Below are 12,093 nucleotides of genomic sequence, written 5' to 3'. Positions count from 1 at the left end.
CTCCCATACTATAATTTTCTCTTTGCTTTCCCATACTGTCACAAATCCTCTAATCTGATTTTCAGCACGCCTGAGAACCTCTGCTTTGTGAGTATGGAGCTTTTGAAGAGCAGTGGGCCTCCAGTGGAAGAGCCGTTTCCTTTTTCTGCTTCAGCATATCTTGCTGAGAAAATAGTCACTTTTTTTTAATAAAGGCAGAAAATAAAAACTTGTGTCTCCAGGCAAAATGTGCATTATTTGTTGCAAGGAGGATGGACTTAGTTTCAATGGCCGTGAGTGCAAAGGTGGAAGATCAGACTAGAGACAGATTACCGTGGAAAATATCTATTGTATGTAGTCTCTCGGAGTTGAAAATCAAATTCTATGAAACAATATGCTTGTCTCGTTTGTTTTTGTTTTGTTCTGCTCCAAATTGCTTTTTTGGAACAGTTCTTGAGCTTTCGTAGTGGCCTAATTGTTCTTTCGTATGTTGCATATCACAGTTGATACATTTTTACACAAGAGATTAAGTTGGAGTGTACTGTGCAAATATAGTGATGGTAAGTCTGTTGCAACAAAAAGCGGCATCTTTAAAGACCTGTCCTTCAAGTGTACATATCCGTGCCAACACAAAAGGAAAAAAAAGGCTCAGAGCCCTTCTTTGAGGTGGATAAGAAGTATGCGTGCATGTATGTATGTATGTAGCAAGAGAAAGAAAGAGAGAGGGGGAGAGAGAGAAGGAGGAAGGAAGGAAGGAAGGAAGGAAGGAAGGAAGGAAGGAAGGAAGGAAGGAAGGAAGGAATTGCTGGGGAGGAGTGTACAAAAATGCTCTGTTTTTTTATTTATATGTCAAATCTATATAACTGCCCACCTCACAAACAAGTGGCATTGAATAGTGCTCTGTTCAACTTTTTGTGTCCAAGCGTACTTTTGTACTCCATGTTTGCATCCTTCTCATAGATCACTGACTCATCTGATGCAGGAGAAGGACTGGCAGAACCCAAGAGCGGAGTTAAAAGAGATATCAGCCTTAAAATCCCTACATAGCCATAAGCTAACTAATCCAACCACGCTTGAATTCCGTTAACTCTTATCTAACTCCGAGCAGGTGTTAACTATTAGCTAAGAAGATTCCTGGGCAGTTTAATTAAATCTTCACACGGACCCGGATACATTTTTTGTGTGTGTGTACGACGTAAAAGCGGTTGCTCCATGCACTAGAGTTGATGCTGTAATACGTTTACTAGTCTTTGAAAACCTGTCAGTAGAAAGCGAACATTCCTGTTAAATTTAATTCACAGCGGTTGCTTTGATTTTTCTAAACTTTGCTAGAGAAGCCGTAGAATCATTTTTTTTTTTTTCCTTCTCGCATTTTAGGCCCTATGAGAAAAAGGGAAAGCTAAGGATGCTGGAGCAGAACAATGGATTTCTCCTTCTCTTTCATGCAAGGGATCATGGGAAACACAATTCAGCAACCACCTCAACTCATTGATTCGGCGAATAACCGCCAAGAGGATGCTTTCGATGCCAACAGCGACATCACGGAAGATGGTCGACAGACACCCTATGAAGCTGCCCTTGCGTTGCAGCAAGGTTTTCAGTACCCCACGCCAACAGCCGAGGACCTTCCGCCCCTCATTAATGGGTTTCCCCAAATTGGCATGTACGAGCCTCAGACCAAATACCCGTCCTACAGTCAGTATCCTAATGGCTCTGCCAACGGCTTTGGCACCGTTAGAAACTTTAGTCCGCCAGAGTATTATCAGATGGAGAACTCTAACCTAAGGCCCCATGACATTCTGGAAAAACCGTCGCCGCCTCAGCCCACGCCTCCCTCCGTATCCCAAACGGTGATTCCAAAGAAGACAGGCTCACCAGAAATCAAACTAAAAATAACCAAAACTATCCAGAACGGCAGGGAATTATTTGAGTCCTCGCTGTGTGGGGATCTTTTAAATGAAGTACAAGCGAGCGAGTTTGCCAAGTCCAAGCACGAAGGGAGAAAAGAGAAGCGGAAAAAAAGTGGCAAGCATGACACTTCCCACTCAGAAGAGCGCAAGTCACGTAAGGTTCCCAAACTAGAGCCAGAGGAGCAAAATGTAAGTGGAGTTTTAAAAAAAAATCAGCTTTTTTTTTAATGATGCTACAAAGCATTGTTTTTCTGGGTCTTTTTCTTAATATTTTTTTTCCATCTGCTTGTCTGCTTGGCTTTTATGGAATTTAATCAGTGCCCAAAGATTGCTTAGTAGCATACTGTATGCTGGACTGCTTGTGTTTTTTTTTTTTTAAAATATATATATATATATATAAAATATCTTGATAGATTTTTCTCTACCATATACAAGAAATCCAAATCACCCTTTGCAACAAACTATGCAAATTATCAGAATAATTTATAAAGAACTTTAGATTCTTCTAGAATCAAGCTGTACAGTACTATTGATGGGTGAATATATCTCAGTAATTTTATTACAGCTGAGTGGCATGACAGCTATTAAAGTTGTACGATGCTTCATTTTGGGGTATCATTAGGGAGCGAGAGTGAAAATCATATGCAGTACATTTTCTATCTGTTAACAACAATTCCTGGCCTTTGCATTTTCTGTCTTTTTTCTTCCTGTATTAAATTGTGAGCCTCCCTATGTGAATAGGGTAACTGTATTCTGCACAGAAGTCTCTTTTAATGCTGAGAACAATTCATGTAAAACGGGCTACACTTTATTTAGCTTCACATGATAATTTCTGATTTTCATGCAGTACTTGGCTAATCAAATCATCTCCCCGAAGGGTGTTAAAATAATATTTTAGATAAAAGTAATTTTGGAGTTTCAAAATTTTTCTTCGATGCAGTCCAGTTGTATCTAGACATATTCAAAATTTTCATAATCATGGGGATTATTCTCAGACTGAAGCCTTAACCATGGACATCTACAGAAGAGTAAAGGGGAAGCATGTGTGATGACTTTACACAAATACAGTGGCTTAGTACTTGTAGCTGATGCTTGACATAAGCATGTCATTGCAATATTTATTTATTTATTTGTTTGTTTGCTTTTTTTTATTGGAGTTTTATCCAACATTTATTATTTCTAAGTAGCTCAAGGCAGCATATATACTATACTCCTTGCTATTTTCCCCACAGCTACGGCCCTGTGAGGTGGGTTGGGCTGAGAAAGAGTGACTGGCCAAAGTCACCCAGCCGGTTTTCATGCCTAAAGCAGGTCTAGAACTCCCATCTCCTGGTTTCTAGACCAGCACCTTAACCACCAGACCATATTGGTTTGTCTTGATTGTGTCATCGCGTGTACATACAGATCATATTTTGGCTTCCTTTCATTTTGTTATGATTCCATTGACTAAACTCCTTGTTTTGTGGAATTGGTCTCATAGTTCTGTCTTTTGCCCCTTACTTTTGGCACACAAAGTTGTGACATGACCCTTTCAGTCAGTTGTTCGTGGTACTCTATATGATGCACAAACCTTTGCTTTGTTTCTGCAAAAAATGCTGGTCCAGGTTTCCATAGACTAGCTGAAAGTTTATTTCCTGCTGTGATAGGATACACTGTAAAAGGTCTTAGAAGGTGCTGTTAAAGTATGCGGAAATGTGGCATAATGTTGGTGGCCAGCCAACATATTTTTTGATGTAGTTAAGCAAGTTATTAAAAAACCAGCCTTTACAAATAATGCTATATGACTGAACAGCCAAACTCTTTCTCGGCCCCATGCCATCTCCCAAATTAAATTTTCATTTCATTTGAAAAGTAATTTCATTTGAATGTTAGTGTTGAAAACTCTAAGAATGATAGATGTTTTTATTATATTTATACATATACATATATACATACATATGTATCTTGGATAACTCTAAATACTGGAATCCCAGGTGTAGACATTTAAAATCAGTAAAAATAATGAATTCCGGGATATACAAATAGCCTTTTTTTTATTGCTAAGCTTTCGTCAACTAGCTGCTGACATCATGATGTCAACAGCTAGTTGACGAAAGCTTAGCAATAAAAAAAGGCTATTTGTATATCCCGGAGTTCATTATTTTTACTGATTTTACATACATACATACATACATACATACATACATACATACATGTGTGTGTGTGTGTGTGTATACACACATACATATACATATATATATATATACATACATATATTCAATCAGACCGGTCTGTCTGAAAAACTTCCTACAGATATATATATATATGTACATACATATATATACATATACACATACATACATATATATACATACATATATACATATACATACATATATACATGTATATATTTAAGTATTGATACTATAAGATACAAAAATACAAAAGAAAATAGTAGAAAAGATAAGGAAGGGGAAAATGTAGGAAAAAGGGGGAAGGAAAGAAAAGGCATTGACTTTCCATTTCCTTTGGTGTAGTAGAATAAAATAATAACATCAAATCTCAACTTTTTACTTTTACATAATAGTATAGACTAGCAATTTCTAGAACAACAAACCTACCCCCCCCACCTCGAGCACAAAGTCCAGAAATGGCTTCCAAATACAAACAAAAGTGGAAGCGGCTTCCCAATAGAAATCAAAGCAGTCAGTTTAGCCATCTCTGCTAACTCTCTGCAGCCATTTGTCCATTGTGGGAATCAAAGCGTCCTTCCCTTTTTGGGCATAAAGTAATCTTGCTGCCGTCAACCTATATACCATCAAAGTTCCAACTTTTTTCCCCCAAGTCTTTTTCGATTAAACCCAAAAGAAACGCTTCTGTTTTCAACTTTATATTCACTTTGAGAATCTTCTGTATTAAGATGTGGCTCCTACTCCAACATTTCTTTCCTTTGTCACATGTCAGATGTTGAGTGTATATTGTATCTAAATAGTTACATTACATTAGAACAAAACAGGGCAAGGGCAATATTGTCAGTATTCTCTACTACCTTGCTATGTTTCAACTAAGCCCGTGGCAAGCCAGTGTTGTAACTGGCTTATAAGGCAATGTTTTAATAAACTCGTATAACTTATTAACAGGAAAGAAGTCTTAGGTTTGGCCTTTACAATTTCGTAAACAAAATGGAGACGTAGCTTACTGGCTGTTTTAACAGGCTTATAGCAAGAAGAAAAGGAGAACCTAAACAGGGTTTCATTTCTAGCAAGGAACTTGAATTAGGAAATTCCTTCCCTTCGTACATGCTGGCTTCTAAAGATTCTGTGGAAACCACACAGCGTAGAGAAACAAAACTCACTTCCGAAAAGCAAAGTCGAGGCAACTGGGGAGGAAGACACTTCTTCATCCACCATTACAATTTAACAAAAGAAAAACAGATCGGTAAAAGGCCTTTCTTTATAAGTTCCTTACTTAAAACATTAAAAATATTTTTAAAAAAGGAATTATTGTCATGAAATACCTACCTAGCTCGTATTTCAGCTCAAGCGACAATACATGTAGTCCTTGAGTTATAACCGCAATTAGCGCTGCAATCTCTGTTGCTAAGCAAGGTGATTTTTTTTAAGTGAGGGAGGCCCGATTTTATGACCTTTTTGTAATAGCTGTTAAGTGAATCACTGCCATTAAGTGAATGACTCGGTCGTTAACACGAATCCGACTGCCCCTCTTCACGTTGCTTGTTAGAAGTCAACTCGGAAGGTTGCAAATGGAGATCCGATGACCCAAGACACTGCAGCCACGTTGTAAATACACGCCAGTTGCCAAGTGCCTGAATTTTGATCACATAACCCTGAGGATGCTGTGACATTTGTAAAGGCGAAGACCTATTGCCGTGGTGGCGAACCTATGGCACGCGTGCCACAGTTGGCACGCAGAGCCCTCTCTGTGGGCACGCGCGCCCTCGCCCCAGTCCTAGGCCTTCAGCCGGGTTTTATAAAACCTTTTCTCTTTAGGCCTCTGCCGCCTTGTGCAAAAAAAAAAAAAGGTTCAATCAATCAATCAATTTCAACTTCTCGCGGGGAAAAAAAAAGATCTCGCAAAGTTGGAATTGATTGATTGAACTTTTTAGTCCCACCCAGTCTGCTGTTACCACCGCAGCCACGCCCACCCAATGGGCCACACCCACCCAATGGGCCATGCCCTCCTGGCACCCGACGATACATAAGCGGGTTTTGGGTTCTAGTCTCGGTTTCGCTCTCTAAAAGGTTCGCCCTCACTGACCTATTTGCAATTCACTTTTTTGAGTGCCATTGTCACTTTGATAAGTCATTAGATAATAATAATAATAATAATAATAATAATAATAATAATAATAATAATAATANAATAGTAAAGTTGGAAGGGACCTTGAAGGTCATCTAGTCCAACCCCCTGCTCAGGCAGGAAACCCTATACCATTTCGGACAAATGGCCGTCCAGTCTCTTCTTAAAAACTTCCAGTGTTGGAGCATTCACCGCTTCTGGAGGCAGGTTGTTCCACTGGTTAATTGTTCTCACTGTCAGGAAGTTTCTCCTTAGTTCTAGGTTGCTTCTCTCCTTGATTAGTTTCCACCCGTTGCTCCTTGTCCTGCCTCCAGGCACTTTGGAGAATAGCTTGACTCCCTCTTCTTTGGGGCAGCCCCTGAGATATTGGAACACTGCTATCATGTCCCCCCTCGTCCTTCTCTTCATTAAACTAGACATACCCAATTACAGCAACCGTTCCTTATATGCTTTAGCCTCCAGTCCCCTAATCATCTTTGTTGCTCTTCTCTGTACTCTTTCCAAAGTCTCAACATCTTTTTTACATCGCGGTGACCAAAACTGGATGCAGTATTCCAGGTGTGGCCTTACCAAGGCATTGTAAAGATAGCCTTGGCAAACTGCTGTTGCCTCAGCAGTAGCTCTGTGAAGATCGTAACTGTGACCTATTTTATAGGGCTAATGAAGAAGACATTGAGAAGGCACATTTGGAACAATTAATCCTTTGATGGTGATAATCTGCTCGCACTTCCCCCCACCCACCCCTCTCAAAATGACTGTATGAGATGGGTGACTCAGCTTCCCCAGTAAATGGGAGAAAGAAAAAACTATGCCCCTGAACAAAACTGGCCTGCTGTGGAACAGCTCTGACAGGACATTTCCACAAAATATCTGTCCATAAATGAAATAAGTTTAAAAGCTGGCCAAGTGCTTTGCAGTCCCCAGAATGATTTGTAACTTTAAATTACTTATTCATAGGTTCTAAATTTATATCCTCCTTTGGCGTTGCAGTTAAATAATTCTCATCTATTTCTGCTTTCATTCTATACTACAAATGCAATAAACATCTTAAAATGGTCCTGTTCTAATTCAGTCACAGTTGGCTGTCTGCCTGGATTCTGCTCATATGTTTAGAATCAGCGATGAAGGTTGTAATTCACTGGGTTATGTATTCTGTTTCTTTATTGGGAAGAAAAGGTTGAAGACGTGAATCAGCTTGCCTATCATATTGGGAAGGAAAGACACTGCAAGAGGACTCCTGCATTAACAGTAACAGTTCTCAGAAAATTTCAAAGTATACTTGTGAGTTGTGATTAATTCTGGAAGACGGCAGCGACTAACCTGTGCAGCAGTGTTAAATGCTGCTGAAATTGAAAAACTATTTCAGAAATGTGATGATTCCCCCAGAATATCCTTTTTGTTAAAGTCTAGATTTGTCCATTTATTAATGAACATATGCCCATTGCAGTGAGATGCTTTGGTGGTACTGAAATCACTGGTATACTTTCAAATCTCCTAAAACTTAAATGGTTTAGGTGGATCCAAAGTTATTCTAATCAACCTTGATCATGCATAACCCAATGAAGCTCTAGAGAATGACTATGACTCTAAATTAAAAAAAAATCTCAAGTTGGTCTTGACGTTAGATCAGGGATCCCCCCCCCAAGGCCATAAAGGTTGGGGATCACTGCTTTGGATGATTTTCTGGTCGTGTCCACCCATTGCCTTCTCCCATAATTTTTTTTGGGGGGGGCATCCCAGTGTGGTCCACAGTTTTGACGGTCTTCCAACTAAATAATCTGGCCTGACCTTGTTTGAATTTCTTGAAGATCAGCCTTTTTGGTCCTGTTGGTTCTAATCTCAGCATTAAGAATTCTGGACTTTGTTCCTTGTGTTTCCTAAATTTGTAGAAAGAGCTTCAAGACTGGCCAAACTGAACTGGATTTGTAGAGTTAGTGCTAGATGTAATACTGATTTAGTATTTAGTACTAGCTATGCTAATTATACTAACTTTCTAGTGATAACTAACTATACTAACATTTGATATATTGCTGAATAAAATTAATAGCCTTGTATAGAAAACTATGTTGGGAAACAATAGCCTTTAAGTCATTTCCCCCCTAGAAATAGCTACTGTGCATAATGGATTTAATATCCAGAATAATAATCCATTAAGTGCCTGGATATACATACATACATATATACACACATACATACATACATACATACATACATACATACATACGTGTGTGTGTATGTATATATATATATAATATTGTTACAATATAATTTTAAATGTAAATATAAAGTGTTTTATAACCAGAAAAAAATTGTATGTACTTATTGATGCTCTCACCTTCCTTTTTCCACACTACTTTGACCTCTGCCTTGTTGTAAACCTCCAAAACATTAGCAGAAACGCGGTATTAATGGAGCTTTAAAATAGACCAGGAGGCCTACAACTGCGCCTGGGAATGTTTTCTTCGGTAATCATTTATCCCTGCATTGATAATGACTCGTTTTTTTTCATTCGGTATTTTACTTTTTTACTTTTTTTGTTTTAACTTACAGAGACCAAATGAAAGGCTCAGCACCCAGTCTGAAAAACCAAGAGAAGAAATGGCAGCATTGGATGACACCCCGGTTAGTACTCCGCGTTTTTAATTATATATGGCAGGGGCGTCACACTCAATTTCACCTAGGGCCGCATCAGCATTGCGGTTGCCCTTGGGGGGCCAGGTGGGTGTGGCCAGAGTGGGTGCAGCCTACTGGGTGGGCGTGGATGGAATGGGTGTGGCCTACTGGGTGGGCGTGGCCAGTTCTACATCATTCACGTCAAGGGTGCCTATGGGGGCCTGGGCAGGAGTGGGATAGATCTGAGGGTCTCTGGCTGAAGGGGGTGGGACCGTGGCAAGTGCCAAGGCATGGTCCACCGGGGCAAGTGCCAAGATGGCCACCACAAAATTGTACATTGGCTCCTGCCTGGCCAGGGCCAAGGCAGCAGGAACCGTTCCCTCACTGTTTCCAGGATGGCTTCACGGGCCACTTCGCGGGCCACATCCGGCCCCCAGGCCTTGTGTTTGACATGTCTGGTATATGGTATTAAAACAGCTGTTCCTCAAGACAAAGAACTTTATTATCAGAATTATGGGGAGCCTCTCGGACCAAAATATTTAGGAAGAGACTCTTGTAAAAAGCATCCTAACTGCCTTGGCAGATGGAGGACAAGTAAAAGATTACCAGAGACAAAGAGGTCATCTATTTTTGTATAATACAATGTTGTGCAGGATGTGGACTAATCTATGTGTTCATCGATACATTCAATAACCTATATCACATAATGTTCTGCATCAGAATATCTCATCTGTAATAACATCTCTTCACTTTCATGTGAGATAATTTTTTTTAATTTTGTAATTCTCCTATAGGCGCAGCAGGTTGCTTCTTCACTTTCCACACAAGAGGCAAGTGATAGCAAGTTTGAGGTGGGAGATCTTGTCTGGTCCAAAGTGGGGACATATCCTTGGTGGCCCTGTATGGTTTCAAGAGATCCTCAACTCGAAGTTCATACTAAAATTAATACGAGAGGTCAGTAAAGAAAAATATCTGGGCTGTGATTTCAGAAATTTTCTGAACGGCAGATTTGCTTGATTATTCTGTCATTACTATCTCATAATTCAAACTGAGCAGATTAGATCAAGAATCTGATTAAATTAAAACAAAGAGATGACAGTCTTTGGGGCCCCTTACTTCTTTTTTCATATGTATACACCAGCATACATCTGCATAATTATACCTAATGAAGTTTTAAAGGTCACGTTTGAAGTTGATGGTTAATATTTTTGCTCTTTTTTTTTTTTTTTTGTTAAAAGGGAATTTTTTCAGTTTGCCTATGTACTTCAGGCAGGTGTGAGAGTATAGTTCCCCGAATGAAAAATGTGAGTGGTGGAATTTCTTATCCAAATGTTTTATTTTCAGTTTTTTTTCTTTCTTTCTTCCCAGGTGCACGAGAATATCATGTTCAATTCTTTAGCAACCAGCCTGAAAGGGCCTGGGTACATGAAAAGCGGGTACGAGAATATAACGGACGTAAACAGTATGATCAGCTGGTGGCAGAGTCTGAGAAACAAAAGGTATGTATAGCCTGAAATGATCGCTTATTTTAGCAGCGAGTAAGAGAACAACTGTTCGTATAAAGCCAGATATTTTTTAAAATTTATTTATTATTACTTTTGTTTGCCACCCATCTTGCTGCAAGGCGATTGTGGGTAGCTTACAACATCAAATAAAACCACAAGCATAACATGGTTAAACAAACCCAGCTATCTCTCTTTTGAGTTATGGCCTGTATTTTTATTGTGATTTTATTATAATTTTATACCTGCATAGACATAGGTACATACATGTATAATAGGTATAAAATCATAATAAAATCACAATAAAAATACAGATTATAACTCAAAGTATTATAGGTGGGTTTGTTTGTTTATGTAGAAACTTGCCTGTCAAGGTAGCAGATTACTGTTTGGATTTGCACTCTCAGGAAAGACAGATAATGCCATCAGCCCTTAAGGCAGGGGTCCCCAACCCCTGGTCTGTGGACCGGCACCGGGCCGTGGCATGCCTGAAACCGGTCCACGCAAACAAGCAAACCCCCATCCGCAGGATGAAGGCAGTACATGAAACCACGCCCCCTCCGGTCCGCAGAAAAGCCTCTCTCTATGGAACCGGTCCCTAGTGCTCAAAAGGTTGGGGACCTCTGCCTTAGGGCAAAAAAAAACCCAAGTGTTGTGATTCTGTGCCAGCCTGTGTTCCCAACAGCTGAGTCTGAGGAATCTGAGGAGGAGGTGGAGGAGGCCGTTGAGGGGCCATCAGGGTCAGAGGGAGGCTCTGATGAATTACAAGACTCACGGCTTGATGAAGAGCCTGGCCCCTCCAGTCGTGTTTCTGATGAAGCTCAGCTGTGTGAGGAGCAGGAGTCAGNGCAAGGAAAAAACAACAACAGTCTATGCGACTACTCGAGAGTAAAAGGAGAAGGCAATGAGAGGCAACGCCCTGGGACTGCTGTATAAAAAGGGGAGGTGTGGGCGTTGCTGGTTGCTGAAGGCAACCGTTTGCAAAGTGCTTCTTGGAATCCTGGTCTGTTCGTCTTGTTTGCAACGTGTTCCTGTGGACTATTTCCTCCCTTTGGACTTGAGGTTTGCTGTTTGTGTTTTGGACTTATTGACAGGATTGTCACCCAAATAAAAGGGATTTTGTTTTGTTTTAACGTTTCCAGCCTATTGTATCAGCAGGGGTTTGGTCCTTGTGCCTTTAACAAGGACGGCAATAGGCTGGGATAGAACACCAAGGACCTAGTGTGATAATGGTCCACTCTGGCTCTAGCTATGCAACATTTCTTCATGAACATATAATTTTCTGCATCCGCATCATGGGCAAAACACAGGAGCCTCATAAAATTAATCTGTATTATTATTTTGAGAGTTTTAGCTGAAAAACCGAAAATATATGAAACCTTGAAATGTATGATAGAAGGAAGAGCTAAGATGTTTTACACCTTCTTACCATGGCATCCCATAAGGGCTAAAGCATCCTTCTAGCTAAGTTGGGATCTAATCTGTAAGAAAAGTTGCAGATAAACAGTAATTGTTGACTTTACATTTGTGACCTCTGTTTTGCTTTTTCCGCTCATCTGGAAGATACAAAGAAGCTACAATGTTTGCTGTTTCGTTTAATATTAATTTTTCAGGAATGTGTTTAGGCTAAAGTAGCAAAAAAAATTGATAAATAAAGAAGTAATCATTTAAATCTTTAGGTAAGTGTGCGAAAGCCAGTGTGATCTAGTGGTTAAAGAACTAGATAAGTGAGCAAACCCAACTTCATGTCCTCCAGTAGGCACAGAAACTGGCTGGGTGACCCTGTGACA

At 39.9% G+C, this 12,093-nt stretch overlaps 1 protein-coding gene across 1 annotated transcript in view; it reads left to right on the top strand.

Annotated features, from left to right (window-relative positions):
* The first annotated feature begins 1,393 nt into the window (after positions 1–1,393).
* The window catches only part of NSD3 (nuclear receptor binding SET domain protein 3), a 53,164-nt gene continuing 42,464 nt past the window's right edge, over positions 1,394–12,093 (top strand). The window contains exons 1-4 of the mRNA XM_015818822.1: positions 1,394–2,078; positions 8,739–8,810; positions 9,596–9,755; positions 10,170–10,300. Coding sequence (XP_015674308.1) covers positions 1,401–2,078; positions 8,739–8,810; positions 9,596–9,755; positions 10,170–10,300 — 1,041 coding nt within the window. The 5' untranslated portion in view covers positions 1,394–1,400. The remainder of the gene's footprint in view (positions 2,079–8,738; positions 8,811–9,595; positions 9,756–10,169; positions 10,301–12,093) is intronic.

Source organism: Protobothrops mucrosquamatus, unplaced genomic scaffold (genome assembly GCF_001527695.2).
Source record: "Protobothrops mucrosquamatus isolate PMUCROS unplaced genomic scaffold, P.Mucros_1.0 scaffold799, whole genome shotgun sequence".
Classification (NCBI taxonomy): Eukaryota; Metazoa; Chordata; class Lepidosauria; order Squamata; family Viperidae; genus Protobothrops; species Protobothrops mucrosquamatus.
Note: the sequence above shows the minus strand (reverse complement) of the source record. Positions and strands in the feature narration are given on the sequence as shown.